This window comes from Lissotriton vulgaris, unplaced genomic scaffold, assembly GCF_964263255.1.
Source record: "Lissotriton vulgaris unplaced genomic scaffold, aLisVul1.2 SCAFFOLD_1027, whole genome shotgun sequence".
Lineage (NCBI taxonomy): Eukaryota > Metazoa > Chordata > Amphibia > Caudata > Salamandridae > Lissotriton > Lissotriton vulgaris.
The window spans coordinates 89228-107447 of NW_028247113.1; the positions used below are offsets into that span (position 1 = coordinate 89228).

At 47.3% G+C, this 18220-nt stretch overlaps 1 protein-coding gene across 1 annotated transcript in view; it reads left to right on the forward strand.

The window, feature by feature from the left end:
• Nucleotides 1–18220, forward strand: part of LOC147665628 (low-density lipoprotein receptor-related protein 6-like) — a 174911-nt gene that overhangs the window by 63182 nt on the left and 93509 nt on the right. Inside the window, exon 3 of the mRNA XM_086949634.1 lies at nucleotides 1360–1467. Coding sequence (XP_086805760.1) covers nucleotides 1360–1467 — 108 coding nt within the window. The remainder of the gene's footprint in view (nucleotides 1–1359; nucleotides 1468–18220) is intronic.

The window sequence follows — 18220 nt, forward strand, 5'->3', positions numbered from 1 at the left end:
CATGTTTATCTGGGGTCTGTTCAGTGGAGTTCAAGAAAATAACAGGCACCTTTGCATCATAAGTACATTCTATCCTCACTATCCCTGTACTGAAAAAGAGCAGCTCTTTTCCAATGTTTATATGGCCCTCATTGATTTTCTTCAAATACTCAAACCATCTAAAAAAAAAATGGAAATCTACTCCTGTAGCTTTCCTCCTATCTTTGGAAGAAATTTCTGACTTTCCCCACGAGTTTTCCAAAAATGTGACCGCAATGGATTTATTTACCTTCTATGAAATTTCAGTTCCCACCCTTCCACCTCCCCATTCACACCTTAGAAGCTGTTCCTTTGCAGCAGTTTCCTGAATGGGAAAGATCAGACAAAGTGTATGGAAATACCCCCAGAACTTACATTTGTGGGTTTTCCATTCATTTTGCATAGCTTACCCTCTGAAGCTCTATCTTCCCATCCCAGTCTCTAAATGTTCGATGGTAAATATCTTCCATGATTGCGGATTTCACACCTTCGTAGGTGAACTTTGATTCGAATAATCTACTGCCCCGAAACTTAGAACCACTAATGCCATGCGGATTAACTTGAGTCTTGGTTAACTGTGCAGAAGCCATCGCTAATTAGCACCTTTTTCTGCCCTGGGTTCCGTAATATTATTTTCAAGTGTGATTAGAGTTTTGGTTCTTGTCTCCGGGTACGCATTTCTGCAGAAGAATGATAAGATTTGCTATTGTTACTAATGTGTAAATGTATTATTGTGCGTATGATGTGTATTTTAGTCCATTGCATGCTTAGACGTGATACCAAATATATGAAAGCCAAATACTTTAAAATTCCACCCCCTACTTCACAAGTGAATAGTGTCTTCCTATGTCAGTTACACTCCTCCCTCCTTATATTTTGAGATTCAGGAAATAGTTTTTTCCACTGAGGTAAAAGTGATTTTACAAGTAAATATGCCATGGATGTTCATAATATACTAACTGTGCAAATATCCTGCTTGTGTACTGTAAGAATCCATAATTAATCTTTAAGATTTTTCAGTTTAAATGCATGAACATCATACACTGTATGATAATTAAACACCAATGTAAGCAAAGTGTTGCTATTTTTTTTTCTTTGTTTCGTGGAAGTCTAAAATTGCAAATGTTGAGGATGAAACACTTTTTTCCTCTATACCCCTACATTCAAATTTTCTTAAGTTTCTCTTCACTGTCCACACAATCTTAACTGTGTTCCAGAATGTTTTTCTTAGATGCATACCTTATTTCATGGTTGTCTATTTACTTTGTTGGTGCTACTGTAAACAGCGGACTGTTCAGCATTGTGTAAACATGGATTACTTTTTTTCTGATCTGTCACTAGGCACAACAAAACTTTATTATAGCAAACTGGAACTTTCCGAAAACCTTTGGGTCCAGGTAGATCAAAGGATTGTAGATTTAAAAATGTACAGCAAATTCTCACAACAAGGTAGGTTATATTTTTGCTGCCTCTCTTACAAATATAAGAAGTGTAATTTAAGTATGTGTGTGATTAGGATCTACAATGTAAAGTGCATCAATCTGTTTCCCAATTAGATATGCAGTTTAAGGGAGCATTTAGAAGTTATTACAAGTGTTTTAAGTTTTTTTTGGGACCTCTCAAATATGGCGTCGATGTTTTTTCCTCTCTCGTCATCTCTACATCTCTCTCTCGACATCTCTCTCCCGACATCGGTCTTTCTGTCTTTCTCTCTAGACATCTTTCTCTCTAGACATCTTTCTCTCTAGACATCTTTCTCTCTAGACATCTTTCTCTCTAGACATCTTTCTCTCTAGACATCTTTCTCTCTAGACATCTTTCTCTCTAGACATATTTCTCTCTAGACATATTTCTCTCTCGACATCTATCTCTCTCGACATCTATCTCTCTCGACATCTATCTCTCTCGACATCTATCTCTCTCGACATCTATCTCTCTCGACATCTATCTCTCTCGACATCTATCTCTCTCGACATCTATCTCTCTCTCGACATCTATCTCTCTCTCGACATCTATCTCTCTCTCGACATCTATCTCTCTCTCGACATCTATCTCTCTCTCGACATCTATCTCTCTCTCGACATCTATCTCTCTCTCGACATCTATATCTCTCTCGACATCTATATCTCTCTCGACATCTATATCTCTCTCGACATCTATATCTCTCTCGACATCTATATCTCTCTCGACATCTATATCTCTCTCGACATCTATATCTCTCTCGACATCTATATCTCTCTCGACATCTATATCTCTCTCGACATCTATATCTCTCTCGACATCTATATCTCTCTCGACATCTATATCTCTCTCGACATCTATATCTCTCTCGATCTCTCTCAACACATCTCGATCTCTCTCAACACATCTCGATCTCTCTCAACACATCTCGATCTCTCTCAACACATCTCGATCTCTCTCAACACATCTCGATCTCTCTCAACACATCTCGATCTCTCTCAACACATCTCGATCTCTCTCAACACATCTCGATCTCTCTCAACACATCTCGATCTCTCTCAACACATCTCGAACTCTCTCAACACATCTCTCTCTCTCTCTCAACACATCTCTCCGCATCTCTCTCGATCTCTCTCTCGACGGATCTCTCTCGACGGATCTCTCTCGACGGATCTCTCTCGACGGATCTCTCTCTCGACGCATCTCTCTCTCGACGCATCTCTCTCTCGACGCATCTCTCTCTCGACGCATCTCTCTCTCGACGCATCTCTCTCTCGACGCATCTCTCTCTCGACGCATCTCTCTCTCGACGCATCTCTCTCTCGACGCATCTCTCTCTCGACGCATCTCTCTCTCTCGACGCATCTCTCTCTCTCAACGCATCTCTCTCTCGACGCATCTCTCTCTCGACACGTCTCTCTCTCGATGTGTCTCTCTCTCTCGACAGCTCTCGTGCTCTCTCAACAGCTCTCGTGCTCTCTCAACAGCTCTCGTGCTCTCTCTCTCGACATCTCTCTCGACAGCTCTCGACAGCTCTCTCTCTCTCGACAGCTCTCTCTCTCTCGACAGCTCTCTCGCTCTCTCGACAGCTCTCTCGCTCTCTCGACAGCTCTCGCTCTCTCGACAGCTCTCTCTCTCTCGACAGCTCTCTCTCGACAGCTCTCTCTCTCTCGACAGCTCTCTCTCTCTCGACAGCTCTCTCTCTCTCTCAACAGCTCTCTCTCTCTGGACATCTCTGGACATCTCTGGACATCTCTGGACATCTCTGGACATCTCTGGACATCTCTGGACATCTCTGGACATCTCTCTCTCTCGACATCTCTCTTTCGAAAGCTCTTGCGCTCTTTCTTTCGACCTCTCTCTCTCTTTCGACCTCTCTCTCTCTTTCGACCTCTCTCTCTCTCTCTCGACCTCTCTCTCTCTCTCTCTCGACCTCTCTCTCTCTCTCTCGACCTCTCTCTCTCTCTCTCGACCTCTCTCTCTCTCTCTCTCGACCTCTCTCTCTCTCTCTCTCGACCTCTCTCTCGACCTCTCTCTCTCTCTCTCGACCTCTCTCTCTCTCTCTCGACCTCTCTCTCTCTCTCTCGACCTCTCTCTCTCTCGACATCTCTCGATGTCTCTCTCTTGACATCTCTCTCTCTCGACATCTCTCTCTCTCTCTCGACATCTCTCGACATCTCTCTCTCTCTCTCGACATCTCTCTCTGGACATCTCTCTCTCTCAACATCTCTCTCTGGACATCTCTCTCTCTCTCTCGACATCTCTCTCTGGACATCTCTCTCTTTCGACAGCTCTCGCGCTCTTTCTTTCGACCTCTCTCTCTCTCTCGACATCTCTCTCTCTCTCTCTCGACATCTCTCGACCTCTCTCGATGTCTCTCTCTCTTGACATCTCTCTTTCGAAAGCTCTTGCGCTCTTTCTTTCGACCTCTCTCTCTCTCTCTCGACATCTCTCTCTCTCTCGATCTCTCTCTCGACCTCTCTCTCTCTCTCTCGACCTCTCTCTCTCTCTCTCTCTCTCTCTCTCGACCTCTCTCTCTCTCTCTCGACCTCTCTCTCTCTCTCTCGACCTCTCTCTCTCTCTCTCGACCTCTCTCTCTCTCTCGACCTATCTCTCTCGACCTATCTCTCTCGACATCTCTCTCTCGACATCTCTCTCTCTCTCGACATCTCTCTCTCTCTCGACATCTCTCTCTCTCTCGACATCTCTCTCTCTCTCGACATCTCTCGACATCTCTCTCTCTCGACATCTCTCTCTCTCTCGACATCTCTCTCTTTCGACAGCTCTCGCGCTCTTTCTTTCGACCTCTCTCTCTCTCTCTCGACATCTCTCGACCTCTCTCTCTCTCTCGACCTCTCTCGATGTCTCTCTCTCTTGACATCTCTCTTTCGACAGCTCTCGCGCTCTTTCTTTCGACCTCTCTCTCTCTCGACCTCTCTCGACCTCTCTCTCTCTCGACATCTCTCTCGATGTCTCTCTCTCTTGACATCTCTCTCTCTCTCTCGACATCTCTCGACATCTATCTCTCTCGACATCTATCTCTCTCGACGGATCTCTCTCTCGACGGATCTCTCTCTCGACGCATCTCTCTCTCGACGCATCTCTCTCTCGACGCATCTCTCTCGACGCGTCTCTCTCTCGACACGTCTCTCTCTCTCTCGACACGTCTCTCTCTCTCTCGACACGTCTCTCTCTCGATGTGTCTCTCTCTCTCGACAGCTCTCGTGCTCTCTCTCTCGACAGCTCTCGTGCTCTCAACAGCTCTCGTGCTCTCTCAACAGCTCTCGTGCTCTCTCTCTCGACATCTCTCTCGACAGCTCTCGACAGCTCTCTCTCGACAGCTCTCTCTCTCTCGACAGCTCTCTCTCTCTCTCGACAGCTCTCTCTCTCTCGACAGCTCTCTCTCTCTCGACAGCTCTCTCTCTCTCGACAGCTCTCTCTCTCTCGACAGCTCTCTCTCTCTCTACAGCTCTCTCTCTCTCGACAGCTCTCTCTCTCTCGACAGCTCTCTCTCTCTCTCGACATCTCTGGACATCTCTGGACATCTCTGGACATCTCTGGACATCTCTGGACATCTCTGGACATCTCTGGACATCTCTGGACATCTCTGGACATCTCTGGACATCTCTGGACATCTCTGGACATCTCTCTCTCTGGACATCTCTCTCTCTGGACATCTCTCTCTCTGGACATCTCTCTCTCTGGACATCTCTCTCTCTCTCTCTCTCTCGACATCTCTCTCTCTCTCTCTCTCTCGACATCTCTCTCTCTCTCTCTCTCTCGACATCTCTCGACCTCTCTCGATGTCTCTCTCTCTTGACATCTCTCTTTCGAAAGCTCTTGCGCTCTTTCTTTCGACCTCTCTCTCTCTCTCTCGACATCTCTCTCTCTCGACCTCTCTCTCTCTCTCTCGACCTCTCTCTCTCTCTCTCGACCTCTCTCTCTCTCTCTCGACCTCTCTCTCTCTCTCGACATCTCTCTCTCTCTCTCTCTCTCTCTGGACATCTCTCTCTCTCTCTCTGGACATCTCTCTCTCTGGACATCTCTCTCTCTGGACATCTCTCTCTCTGGACATCTCTCTCTCTGGACATCTCTCTCTCTGGACATCTCTCTCTCTGGACATCTCTCTCTCTCGACATCTCTCTCTCTCGACATCTCTCTCTCTCGACATCTCTCTCTCTCGACATCTCTCTCTCTCGACATCTCTCTTTCGAAAGCTCTTGCGCTCTTTCTTTCGACCTCTCTCTCTCTCGACATCTCTTTCGAAAGCTCTTGCGCTCTTTCTTTCGACCTCTCTCTCTCTCGACATCTCTCTCTCTCGACATCTCTCTTTCGAAAGCTCTTGCGCTCTTTCTTTCGACCTCTCTCTCTTTCGACCTCTCTCTCTCGACCTCTCTCTCTCTCTCTCGACCTCTCTCTCTCTCTCTCTCGACCTCTCTCTCTCTCTCTCTCGACCTCTCTCTCTCTCGACCTCTCTCTCTCTCTCGACCTCTCTCTCTCTCTCTCGACCTCTCTCGACCTCTCTCGACCTCTCTCGACCTCTCTCTCTCTCGACCTCTCTCTCTCTCTCGACCTCTCTCTCTCTCTCTCGACCTCTCTCGACCTCTCTCTCTCTCTCGACCTCTCTCTCTCTCTCTCGACCTCTCTCGACCTCTCTCTCTCTCTCGACATCTCTCTCGACATCTCTCGATGTCTCTCTCTTGACATCTCTCTCTCTCTCTCGACATCTCTCTCTGGACATCTCTCTCTTTCGACAGCTCTCGCGCTCTTTCTTTCGACCTCTCTCTCTCTCTCGACATCTCTCTCTCTCTCTCTCTCTCGACATCTCTCGACCTCTCTCGATGTCTCTCTCTCTTGACATCTCTCTTTCGAAAGCTCTTGCGCTCTTTCTTTCGACCTCTCTCTCTCTCTCTCGACATCTCTCTCTCTCGACCTCTCTCTCTCTCTCTCGACCTCTCTCTCTCTCTCTCGACCTCTCTCTCTCTCTCTCGACCTCTCTCTCTCTCTCGACCTCTCTCTCTCTCTCGACCTCTCTCTCTCTCTCTCGACCTCTCTCTCTCTCTCTCGACCTCTCTCTCTCTCTCGACCTCTCTCTCTCGACCTCTCTCTCTCTCTCTCGACATCTCTCTCGACATCTCTCTCTCGACATCTCTCTCTCTCTCGACATCTCTCTCTCTCTCGACATCTCTCGACCTCTCGACATCTCTCTCTTTCGACAGCTCTCGCGCTCTTTCTTTCGACCTCTCTCTTTCGACCTCTCTCTCTCTCGACATCTCTCGACCTCTCTCTCTCTCGACATCTCTCTTGATGTCTCTCTCTCTTGACATCTCTCTCTCTCTCTCTCGACATCTCTCTCGACATCTCTCTCTCTCTCTCGACATCTATCTCTCTCGACATCTATCTCTCTCGACATCTATCTCTCTCGACATCTATCTCTCTCGACATCTATCTCTCTCGACATCTATCTCTCTCGACATCTATCTCTCTCGACATCTATCTCTCTCGACATCTATCTCTCTCGACATCTATATCTCTCTCGACATCTATATCTCTCTCGACATCTATATCTCTCTCGACATCTATATCTCTCTCGACATCTATATCTCTCTCGACATCTATATCTCTCTCGACCTCTCAACACATCTCGATCTCTCTCAACACATCTCGATCTCTCTCAACACATCTCGATCTCTCTCAACACATCTCGATCTCTCTCAACACATCTCGATCTCTCTCAACACATCTCGATCTCTCTCAACACATCTCGATCTCTCTCAACACATCTCGATCTCTCTCAACACATCTCGATCTCTCTCAACACATCTCGATCTCTCTCAACACATCTTGATCTCTCTCTCAACACATCTCGATCTCTCTCTCAACACATCTCGATCTCTCTCTCAACACATCTCGATCTCTCTCTCAACACATCTCTCTCTCTCTCAACACATCTCGATCTCTCTCTCAACACATCTCGATCTCTCTCTCAACACATCTCGATCTCTCTCTCAACACATCTCTCTCTCTCTCAACACATCTCTCTCTCTCTCAACACATCTCTCTCTCGATCTCTCTCGATCTCTCTCGATCTCTCTCTCGATCTCTCTCTCGATCTCTCTCTCGATGCATCTCTCTCGACGCATCTCTCTCGACGCATCTCTCTCGACGCATCTCTCTCGACGCATCTCTCTCTCGACGCGTCTCTCTCTCTCTCGACACGTCTCTCTCTCGATGTGTCTCTCTCTCGACATCTCTCGATGTGTCTCTCTCGACAGCTCTCGTGCTCTCTCTCTCGACAGCTCTCGTGCTCTCTCTCTCGACAGCTCTCGTGCTCTCTCTCTCGACAGCTCTCGTGCTCTCTCTCTCGACAGCTCTCGTGCTCTCTCTCTCGACAGCTCTCGTGCTCTCTCTCTCGACAGCTCTCGTGCTCTCTCTCTCGACAGCTCTCGTGCTCTCTCTCTCGACAGCTCTCGTGCTCTCTCTCTCGACAGCTCTCGTGCTCTCTCTCGACAGCTCTCGTGCTCTCTCTCGACATCTCTCTCGACAGCTCTCTCTCTCTCGACAGCTCTCTCTCTCTCTCTCGACAGCTCTCTCTCTCTCGACAGCTCTCTCTCTCTCTCTCGACAGCTCTCTCTCTCTCTCTCTCGACAGCTCTCTCTTTCTCGACAGCTCTCTCTTTCTCGACATCTCTCTCTCTCTGGACATCTCTCTCTCTCTGGACATCTCTCTCTCTCTGGACATCTCTCTCTCTCTGGACATCTCTCTCTCTCTGGACATCTCTCTCTCTCTGGACATCTCTCTCTCTCTGGACATCTCTCTCTCTCTCTGGACATCTCTCTCTCTCTCTGGACATCTCTCTCTCTCTCTGGACATCTCTCTCTCTGGACATCTCTCTCTCTGGACATCTCTCTCTCTGGACATCTCTCTCTCTGGACATCTCTCTCTCTGGACATCTCTCTCTCTGGACATCTCTCTCTCTGGACATCTCTCTCTCTGGACATCTCTCTCTCTGGACATCTCTCTCTCTGGACATCTCTCTCTCTGGACATCTCTCTCTCTGGACATCTCTCTCTCTGGACATCTCTCTCTCTGGACATCTCTCTCTTTCGACAGCTCTCGCGCTCTTTCTTTCGACCTCTCTCGACATCTCTCGACCTCTCTCTCGACCTCTCTCTCGACCTCTCTCTCGACCTCTCTCTCGACCTCTCTCTCGACCTCTCTCTCGACCTCTCTCTCGACCTCTCTCTCGACCTCTCTCTCGACCTCTCTCTCGACCTCTCTCTCGACCTCTCTCTCGACCTCTCTCTCGACCTCTCTCTCGACCTCTCTCTCGACCTCTCTCTCGACCTCTCTCTCGACCTCTCTCTCGACCTCTCTCTCTCGACATCTCTCTCTCGACATCTCTCTCTCTCTCTCGACATCTCTCTCTCTCTCTCGACATCTCTCTCTCTCTCTCGACATCTCTCTCTCTCTGGACATCTCTCTTTCGACAGCTCTCGCGCTCTTTCTTTCGACCTCTCTCTCTCTCTCGACATCTCTCGACCTCTCTCTCTCTCTCGACATCTCTCGACCTCTCTCTCTCTCTCGACATCTCTCGACCTCTCTCTCTCTCTCGACATCTCTCGACCTCTCTCTCTCGACATCTCTCGACCTCTCTCGATGTCTCTCTCTCTTGACATCTCTTTCGACAGCTCTCGCGCTCTTTCTTTCGACCTCTCTCTCTTTCGACCTCTCTCTCTCTCTCGACATCTCTCGACCTCTCTCTCTCGACATCTCTTGACATCTCTCTCTCTCTTGACATCTCTCTCTCTCTCGACATCTCTCTCTCTCTCTCGACATCTCTCTCTCGACATCTCTCGACATCTCTCTCTCTCTCGACATCTCTCTCTCTCTCTCGACATCTCTCTCTCTGGACATCTGGACATCTCTCTCTCTCTCTCGACATCTCTCTCTCTGGACATCTGGACATCTCTCTCTCTGGACATCTCTCTCTCTCTGGACATCTCTCTCTCTCTGGACATCTCTCTCTCTCTGGACATCTCTCTCTCTCTGGACATCTCTCTCTCTCTGGACATCTCTCTCTCTCTGGACATCTCTCTCTCTCTGGACATCTCTCTCTCTCTGGACATCTCTCTCTCTCTGGACATCTCTCTCTCTCTGGACATCTCTCTCTCTCTGGACATCTCTCTCTCTCTGGACATATCTCTCTCTCTGGACATCTCTCTCTCTGGACATCTCTCTCTCTGGACATCTCTCTCTCTCTGGACATCTCTCTCTCTCTGGACATCTCTCTCTCTCTGGACATCTCTCTCTCTCTGGACATCTCTCTCTCTCTGGACATCTCTCTCTCTCTGGACATCTCTCTCTCTCTGGACATCTCTCTCTCTGGACATCTCTCTCTCTGGACATCTCTCTCTCTGGACATCTCTCTCTGGACATCTCTCGCGCTCTTTCTCTCGACATCTCTCTCTTTCGACAGCTCTCGCGCTCTTTCTCTCGACATCTCTCTCTTTCGACAGCTCTCGCGCTCTTTCTCTCGACATCTCTTTCGACAGCTCTCGCGCTCTTTCTCTCGACATCTCTCTTTCGACAGCTCTCGCGCTCTTTCTCTCGACATCTCTCTCTCGACATCTCTCTCGATGTGTCTCTCTCTCTCGACATCTTTCTCTCTCTCTCGACATCTCTCTCTCTCTCTCTCGACATCTCTCTCTCTCTCTCTCGACATCTCTCTCTCTCTCTCTCGACATCTCTCTCTCTCTCTCTCTCTCTCGACATCTCTCTCTCTCTCTCTCTCTCGACATCTCTCTCTCTCTCTCTCTCTCTCTCGACATCTCTCTCTCTCTCTCTCTCTCTCGACATCTCTCTCTCTCTCTCTCTGGACATCTCTCTCTCTCTGGACATCTCTCTCTCTCTGGACATCTCTCTCTCCGGACATCTCTCTCTCTGGACATCTCTCTCTCTCTGGACATCTCTCTCTCTCTCTGGACATCTCTCTCTCTCTCTGGACATCTCTCTCTCTCTGGACATCTCTCTCTCTCTGGACATCTCTCTCTCTCTCTGGACATCTCTCTCTCTCTCTGGACATCTCTCTCTCTCTCTGGACATCTCTCTCTCTCTCTGGACATCTCTCTCTCTCTCTGGACATCTCTCTCTCTCTCTGGACATCTCTCTCTCTCTCTGGACATCTCTCTCTCTCTCTGGACATCTCTCTCTCTCTCTGGACATCTCTCTCTCTCTCTCTGGACATCTCTCTCTCTCTCTCTGGACATCTCTCTCTCTCTCTCTGGACATCTCTCTCTCTCTCTCTGGACATCTCTCTCTCTCTCTGGACATCTCTCTCTCTCTCTGGACATCTCTCTCTCTCTCTGGACATCTCTCTCTCTGGACATCTCTCTCTCTGGACATCTCTCTCTCTGGACATCTCTCTCTCTGGACATCTCTCTCTGGACATCTCTCTCTGGACATCTCTCTCTCTGGACATCTCTCTCTCTGGACATCTCTCTCTCTCTCTGGACATCTCTCTCTCTCTCTGGACATCTCTCTCTCTCTGGACATCTCTCTCTCTCTCTGGACATCTCTCTCTCTCTCTGGACATCTCTCTCTCTCTCTGGACATCTCTCTCTCTGGACATCTCTCTCTCTGGACATCTCTCTCTCTGGACATCTCTCTCTCTGGACATCTCTCTCTCTGGACATCTCTCTCTCTGGACATCTCTCTCTCTGGACATCTCTCTCTGTGGACAGCTCTCTCTGTGGACAGCTCTCGCTCTCTCTGGACAACTCTCGCTCTCTCTGGACAGCTCTCGCTCTCTCTGGACAGCTCTCGCTCTCTCTGGACAGCTCTCGCTCTGGACATCTCTCTCTCTGGACATCTCTCTCTCTGGACATCTCTCTCTCTGGACATCTCTCTCTCTGGACATCTCTCTCTCTGGACATCTCTCTCTCTGGACATCTCTCTCTCTGGACATCTCTCTCTCTGTGGACATCTCTCTCTCTGTGGACATCTCTCTCTCTGTGGACATCTCTCTCTCTGTGGACATCTCTCTCTCTGTGGACATCTCTCTCTCTGTGGACATCTCTCTCTCTGTGGACATCTCTCTCTCTGTGGACATCTCTCTCTCTGTGGACATCTCTCTCTGTGGACAGCTCTCGCTCTCTCTGGACAGCTCTCGCTCTCTCTGGACAGCTCTCGCTCTCTCTGGACAGCTCTCGCTCTCTCTGGACAGCTCTCGCTCTCTCTCGACAGCTCTTGTGAGGCTTTAAACATGAGTGACTGTTATGGGTGAGCGACTGGGTGTTTCAGTGGGTGTATGAATAAGTGAGTAGCTGTGTGAGTATGTGTATGGCTCAGTGAGTTGGTATGTATGTAGCTGCCATGGTGAATGAGTGTATGTGTGTTTGAACGGTTATATCAGTGGATGTAAATGGTTAATGAGAGGGTGTATGAATGAGTGAACAGGTATGGAAGTCTGTATGGGTGAGTGAGGAAATTTGATTGCCTGTGTAGGTACGTCAATGGTTCTGTAAGTGGATAGATGGGTGATAGAATGGGTGTATTAGTGGCTGTCTGGGGAGTGAATGACTAAGTGGTTTTATAGTTGTGTGTGAGATTGTATGGGACAGTATATGGTTGTCAGTGACTTTTTATGTGTGAGATTAAATGTTTTATTAGATCTGAGAAATTGAGCAGTGAGTAACTGCATTGGTAAGTGAGTAGCTGTATGGGTGACTGATTTAGTGTGTGAGTGAAGGTGTGGTATGAGGGGGTGTGTTAGTGCCTGTTTGCGTGCATGCCTGGATGTCTCAATGGCTGTATTGGTCAGTGAGTAAGCCCATCAGTGGTTGTATATCTAAGTTAGTGGTTGCATTAGTGGCCACATAGCAGAGTTGAGTAGGAGTACCCCTATGGATCAGTGACAGTGTGTGTGTGCTTGGATATGACTAAATGAGTGGAATTGGGTGTATAAGATATTGTACAGTGATGTAAGTGAGTCTGTGAGGGGTTCTGTGGATTATATCATCAGTGTCATGTGAGAGTCATGAGTGATGTCACTGACCATGTCATGGATGATGTAATGTGTGAAGTCCTAAGCAGTGCATTGCGGGGGAGTGAGTTATTTAGCTATCTGCAGAATTTCTCTGGTTTTGTACAAGTGAAATGTCAGCCTTACTAGAACGTCCCTGTAACCATTCTTTTTTTCAGTGAATTTCTAGGGTTGATTTAAAACTATTTCCTAACTAGAACATTCCTTTAATTTTTAGTTTTTTGAGTCCATTTCATTATTTGTTTTCTACTTTGCAGAACTTAGTGGTTGTGTGGTGCAGATAATGCCTGTATTCTTAGGCATGGAAAACCCTACCCAATTTTTTATACAAACGTGCCGGAGGAACATTTTAGTAATGTTGCAATTATTTGTATCAGTAGATTAATACGTTTGTTTCTTATTTATCTTTGTGATGTCTTTGCGATCCCTGCAATTATGCCACAAAGCGTGTATTTTTTAGACACTATGAAACAGTGGGGAGAGGATGTAGCCTTATGGGTAAAGCGGTCTACCTCAAAGCTTGGTAACCGGGTTCGAGTCACGACAGCAGCGCTCAACATCCTGTGATTCTGGGCAAATCGCTTAATCTCCGTGTACCTAAGAAAAATGAATGTGTCCATCTGTAACAAAACTGGTGCTCATGTAAAGCTCTGATACCTGATATCTTTGGGTGTAGTGCACGCTATATAAAACTCTAAACAAAAAAACTATTTTTATTGCTGTTTAACATGTTGTTCAGTAATATGCTCTTTAAAGTTGTCTCTAATGCTTTTTCAAGGAAACCACCTTTACTTGGTGTTTTTGCGGTGACACCGAAAGTCTAGATGTCACTAATCTCGAAGAGCATGTGTTTTTTGGAAAGTCTGAGACGTACACATTTAAAGCAATTTTGAGAGTAGTAGAAAGTGTTGACAACCACTTTTACTTGGTGTTTTACAATTTTCGCTGTGACTTCTGTGATCACGAATACACCAGTACAGGCGAACATCATGTGATTTGGAAGTGAAGACATTTGATTGGAGGAGTCAGTTTTCAGTAATATTGGAAGGAAGCTCCCACCTCTTTCTTCCTTCTTGAATGTTCCTCTGTTGCATTGGAACACTTTTGGAGCTCTGCTGAGTAGATTTGTAAAAAAAAAAAAAGGGAGAATTTTCGTATTTTTTGTGCTTTTTGCAAAAATAAATGGCATCAGGGTCAACTAAGGAAGAACAGCTGCCCAGCCAATCTCAAGATAAGGAGGTGCCAGCAGGAGAGGAAGATCCCGATGAAGAGCCACCACCCAACAAGCAGTGTGGCTTAGAATTACTTTCCAATCCAAATGGGTTTGAGCAAGACTCCTGCAAAAAAAGAAATTCTTTGTGCATAAACCTTCAGGTGGTATTGCCAAGAACTGCTCTTATGGTATTACTTAAATGCTATGCCACGTAAAAAACATACCATAAAAGGCAATTGAAAATGATCCGAGACCAGCCAAGCACATCTACAACAGCACCACCTGCAAGAGTAACTAGATTGCCATCTGAGGTGCTGAGTCACCAGCCAGATATCTTTTCTCAATTACGCTGTGTGGCTACATACTGTTTGGATTGCAATGCCACCTTAACTGGTAGAAAGCAGTCTGTTGATTATTATTTTGGACATTGCTGAGAAGCACAGATGTAAATTTTTTAATATTGTCTTTTTTATATGGCATAAACCGTTGTCCTTGCAAGGGAAATCCCAGCAGTCTCTGGCATCAGAGCAATTTCAAGATAGCCTTCTTGCTATACGAGGACCTGTAGGACCAAGTTTGTTTCTTGTCCTAAAATGATTTCCATATCAAACCATCCAACCACTCCCTGAACATCTTGCCACCCTCAAAGGAAATTAAGTCTTCGCTGCCAGATCCATCTTCCAGTGTCTCAACTGCAGTTTATGCCTGGCAATGACAGTAGAAGAGGAAGCCACAGAAGCTGCCTTGATGACCGCAGACACAACCACCAGAAATTTTGCCTTTTGCTCTGTGAACCAGAACATCACTCACATTGGCACCCTCCGGCATGGCTTCTGCCGTGGCCTCAAAGTCCTTCACCAACAACTGAGCTGTCCGCGCCCCATATGATGTTACCCAGGTTGGAAGCTGTGAAAGACTTCTGAAGGCCATCATCCACCTTGTGATCAATATGATCGGACTGCAAACAGTTATCTGGATTCAGAGACAAATGCCCAATGAGGAGTCCAATTTTAATCCACCTTCACAGAATGAGGCAACAGGTTATCCCCATCTTCCAATACAAAGGATTTTAGGAGGAAACTAGGAACCTGGCAATGTTCCTCCCAAGACCTGATAATTGCCTGCTTGATTTTCAGATGCAAAGGCAAAGTCAGGGCCTCAGGATTAGCGAATTACTGGAATAGATCTTCTGCAGCCCTCTCCACTGGAGGAGATTGTGCCCAGATTCTCTAATATTGGCTAGAATGTCTGACAGCTCATCCTGGGAGATAACTTCCCCACCAGGCATCACGTGCCTCTCAAGACCAGACATCTGAGTCAGTATAGTCTCCATCATCAGGCAGGGCTGAAGGCAGTCCAGGATACTGAAGCCCCAGCCGGGACAACACTGGCACCACAATCTGGCATATTCTGAGGGGAACCACTGTTCTCCGAATGTGGGGAACAAGACCTCCTTCTCTTCGCCCCACGCTTATCCATCATATGCACCAAATTAACAAACTCCTAAATCCTATAAATGAATTGGACTCAAAAGGCCACCATTGGGGGAGTAGGGGGTTGAGGGGAAACATCCGAAAGTGATTACCCAGTAAAAATCAAATATGCATGGTCGGTCACTCAAAAGCCCATGAAAACCAGGAGCCAATAAATAGCAAACCATGTAAGCAGAAATAAGGAGGAAAACAAAACTGAAGTCAGAGCAGCAGAGCCTGTGGGCCATCCTTGTAAACACTACGGCCCCACCACCAGAGGTGGGCCTAGCCGAAAGTCTGCTTTTTGAGGTGACAATCTACCTGGCAATTGGTACACATCCTCTAGTCAGCTGAGCAAGCACCGCATACCTCCGGACCAGCTGCATGAAAGGGGTGCTGGAAGAAGCCCCAACCTGCTGCACCACCGGTGGGCCCGGCCCCCCTCCCTCGCCTGAAGTGCTAGATCATGCTGTATGCTCCATGTGAACGATTGGCCACTGCAAAAGTTGGAGGAGGTGAAATTAAACAGGGTCCCACAATCCAGTCCTCCCGACCTCCCCAAACCCGCAGGCACTGCACAGCCAGGAACAGTGACACATTGAAGCAGGCACACCTTGCGTGCCCATAGATGGGACACAGAAAAGGAACATGAGGTAAGTAGCAGGGGAGGGAATTTTAGGGGTATGAAATGTTTGTGATTGGAGGCACAGGGGCCTCACTATGTAAGCCAAACAAAACAGGTGATGGACAGAATGTGGATCAATGTCACACACTCACCCCAGTCCAAAGATCTGGGCCCAAATCCATCGTTTTTTTGCACTCCACACCACCCTGGGTTAGACAATGGCGATATGCAAATCAGCTCTGACCCTGTGCCCCATGGAAACAGTCCAGTCCGAACTACAAAAGCCATGTCCTTCCCAGAACGGAATCCAGCATCCGAGGACCGGACCGGTTCCGAGGTAACACCTCATCAGCCCGGCTAGCTTGACTCCAGTGGTGTGGAGTGCCTGGGACCCACGTCTGAGCATCCCCAGCGCACTTATGGCGGAATTTGCAAACAAAACAGGTGCGTCCAAAGATCTGGGCCCAAATCCATCGTTTTTTTTTCAAGCTAGCCGGGCTGATTTGCATATTGCCATTGTCTAACCCGGGGTGGTGTGGAGTGCAAAAAAACGATGGATTTGGGCCCAAATCTTTGGACTGGGGTGAGTGTGTGACATTGATCCACTTTCTGTCCACATTCTGTCCATCACCTGTTTTGTTTGCAATTGCCGCCATAAGTGCGCTGGGGATGCTCAGACGTGGGTCCCAGGCACTCCACACCACTGGAGTCAAGCTAGCCGGGCTGATGAGAGGTGTTACCTCGAAACCGGTCCGGTCTTCGGATGCTTGATTCCGTTCTGGGAAGGACATGGCTTTTGTAGTTCGGACTGGACTGTCCCATGGGGCACAGGGTCAGAGCTGATTTGCATATCACCATTGTCTAACCCGGGGTGGTGTGGAGTGCAAAAAAACGATGGATTTGGGCCCAGATCTTTGGACTGGGGTGAGTGTGTGACATTGATCCACATTCTGTCCATCACCTGTTTTGTTTGCAATTGTCACTATGTAAGTCAGCACGGGATGAAGGGATAATGAAGCGAACCCAGAAAGATGGCCTGATTGGAAGAAGACAGGAGACTCACAATTCTTGCCGGAAACCTGAGAGAAATAAAAAAACTACAATGAGTTTGCAGAATCTCAAATATTATTGCCTTTACTTTGCCGGGGGCAGAAGAGTGGTAGTGTATGAATTTACAAGAAATACTAGGAATTCTGATTTGATGGCAGGAGTAGTGATTCTTCTATTGATGAGAGAACCTAACTGGAAGAAGAGAACAGATGTCTTATAGTTGAGGTAGTAGTTTGGCGGATTTGGCACATTACAAGAATTGTCAGCCTAATTCATGAAGCCTAAATCGGCTCGCAAAGGGCCAGATTCTGAGAATCTGTCCCTTTGCGAGTGCGATTTTTGCATTTGGGATTTAACATCCCAAATGCAAAAATCGCTATTTGCTAATTCCCATATTTGCGAGGAATTACATTTAAGGAATCTCTATTTGAGATTCCTTAAATGTAATTCATCATCCATTTTCCAATTGCGAAATCGCAATTTCGGCCCGCAATTTACCGCGAGGTCAAACCTCGTGGTAAATTGCGAAAACTCAGAAAAATGCATTTAAATGCATTTTTCTGAGTTGCATGTTACACACACACATGTCCTTTGGACATGTGTGTGTGCAACACCTGTGTTAATTTCCATTGCAGGGGTGCTACAGGGTGTCCTTTGGACACCCCTGGCACCCTTGTACTCGCAATCTCATTTGCGATTAGCTAATTGCTAATCGCAAATGAGGAATGACTCCCCATGCATTCCTATGGGCCTTTTGGCCCATAGGAATGCATGGGGAGTTATTCCTTATTTGCGATTAGCAATTAGCTAATCGCAAATAAGGAATCAGTGGGAATCGCAATTAATATTGCGATTCCTACATGAATACCGTTTTGCGAGTCTCAAATAGCGATTCCTTATGATTCGCTATTTGAGCCTCGCAAAACGGCCCGTTCATGAATCAGGCTGATAGTCTAGGTAGATAAGAAGTCTGATACCTTGAGCTCTGAGAAGTGATTATTGGTTCCTTCAGTTTTGTGAAGCACCATGGTGCCGAAGAAAGCCTGAAGGTGAGCGAGGAAAACCAAAACGTTTGTCCCTGCCGTTGGAACTGTAAAAATTTCCTGTGACATTGAAGAATTGGAATTGAGAGAGATGAATCTTGCAGATCGAGTCTGACCATCCAGTCTTGCTGAAGCAAAGAATCCCTGAAATCCGGACCGTACTGGCTGTAGCGGGCACCAGGCATTTTCTAAGCCCCCCCCCCCCCAAGGTGGGGGCCAGTTTTGGACTCCCATGTGGCCGATTTTGTTACCGGTTGACGGTTTTGCAGTATAGCTGCAATATCTTCCCCCTAT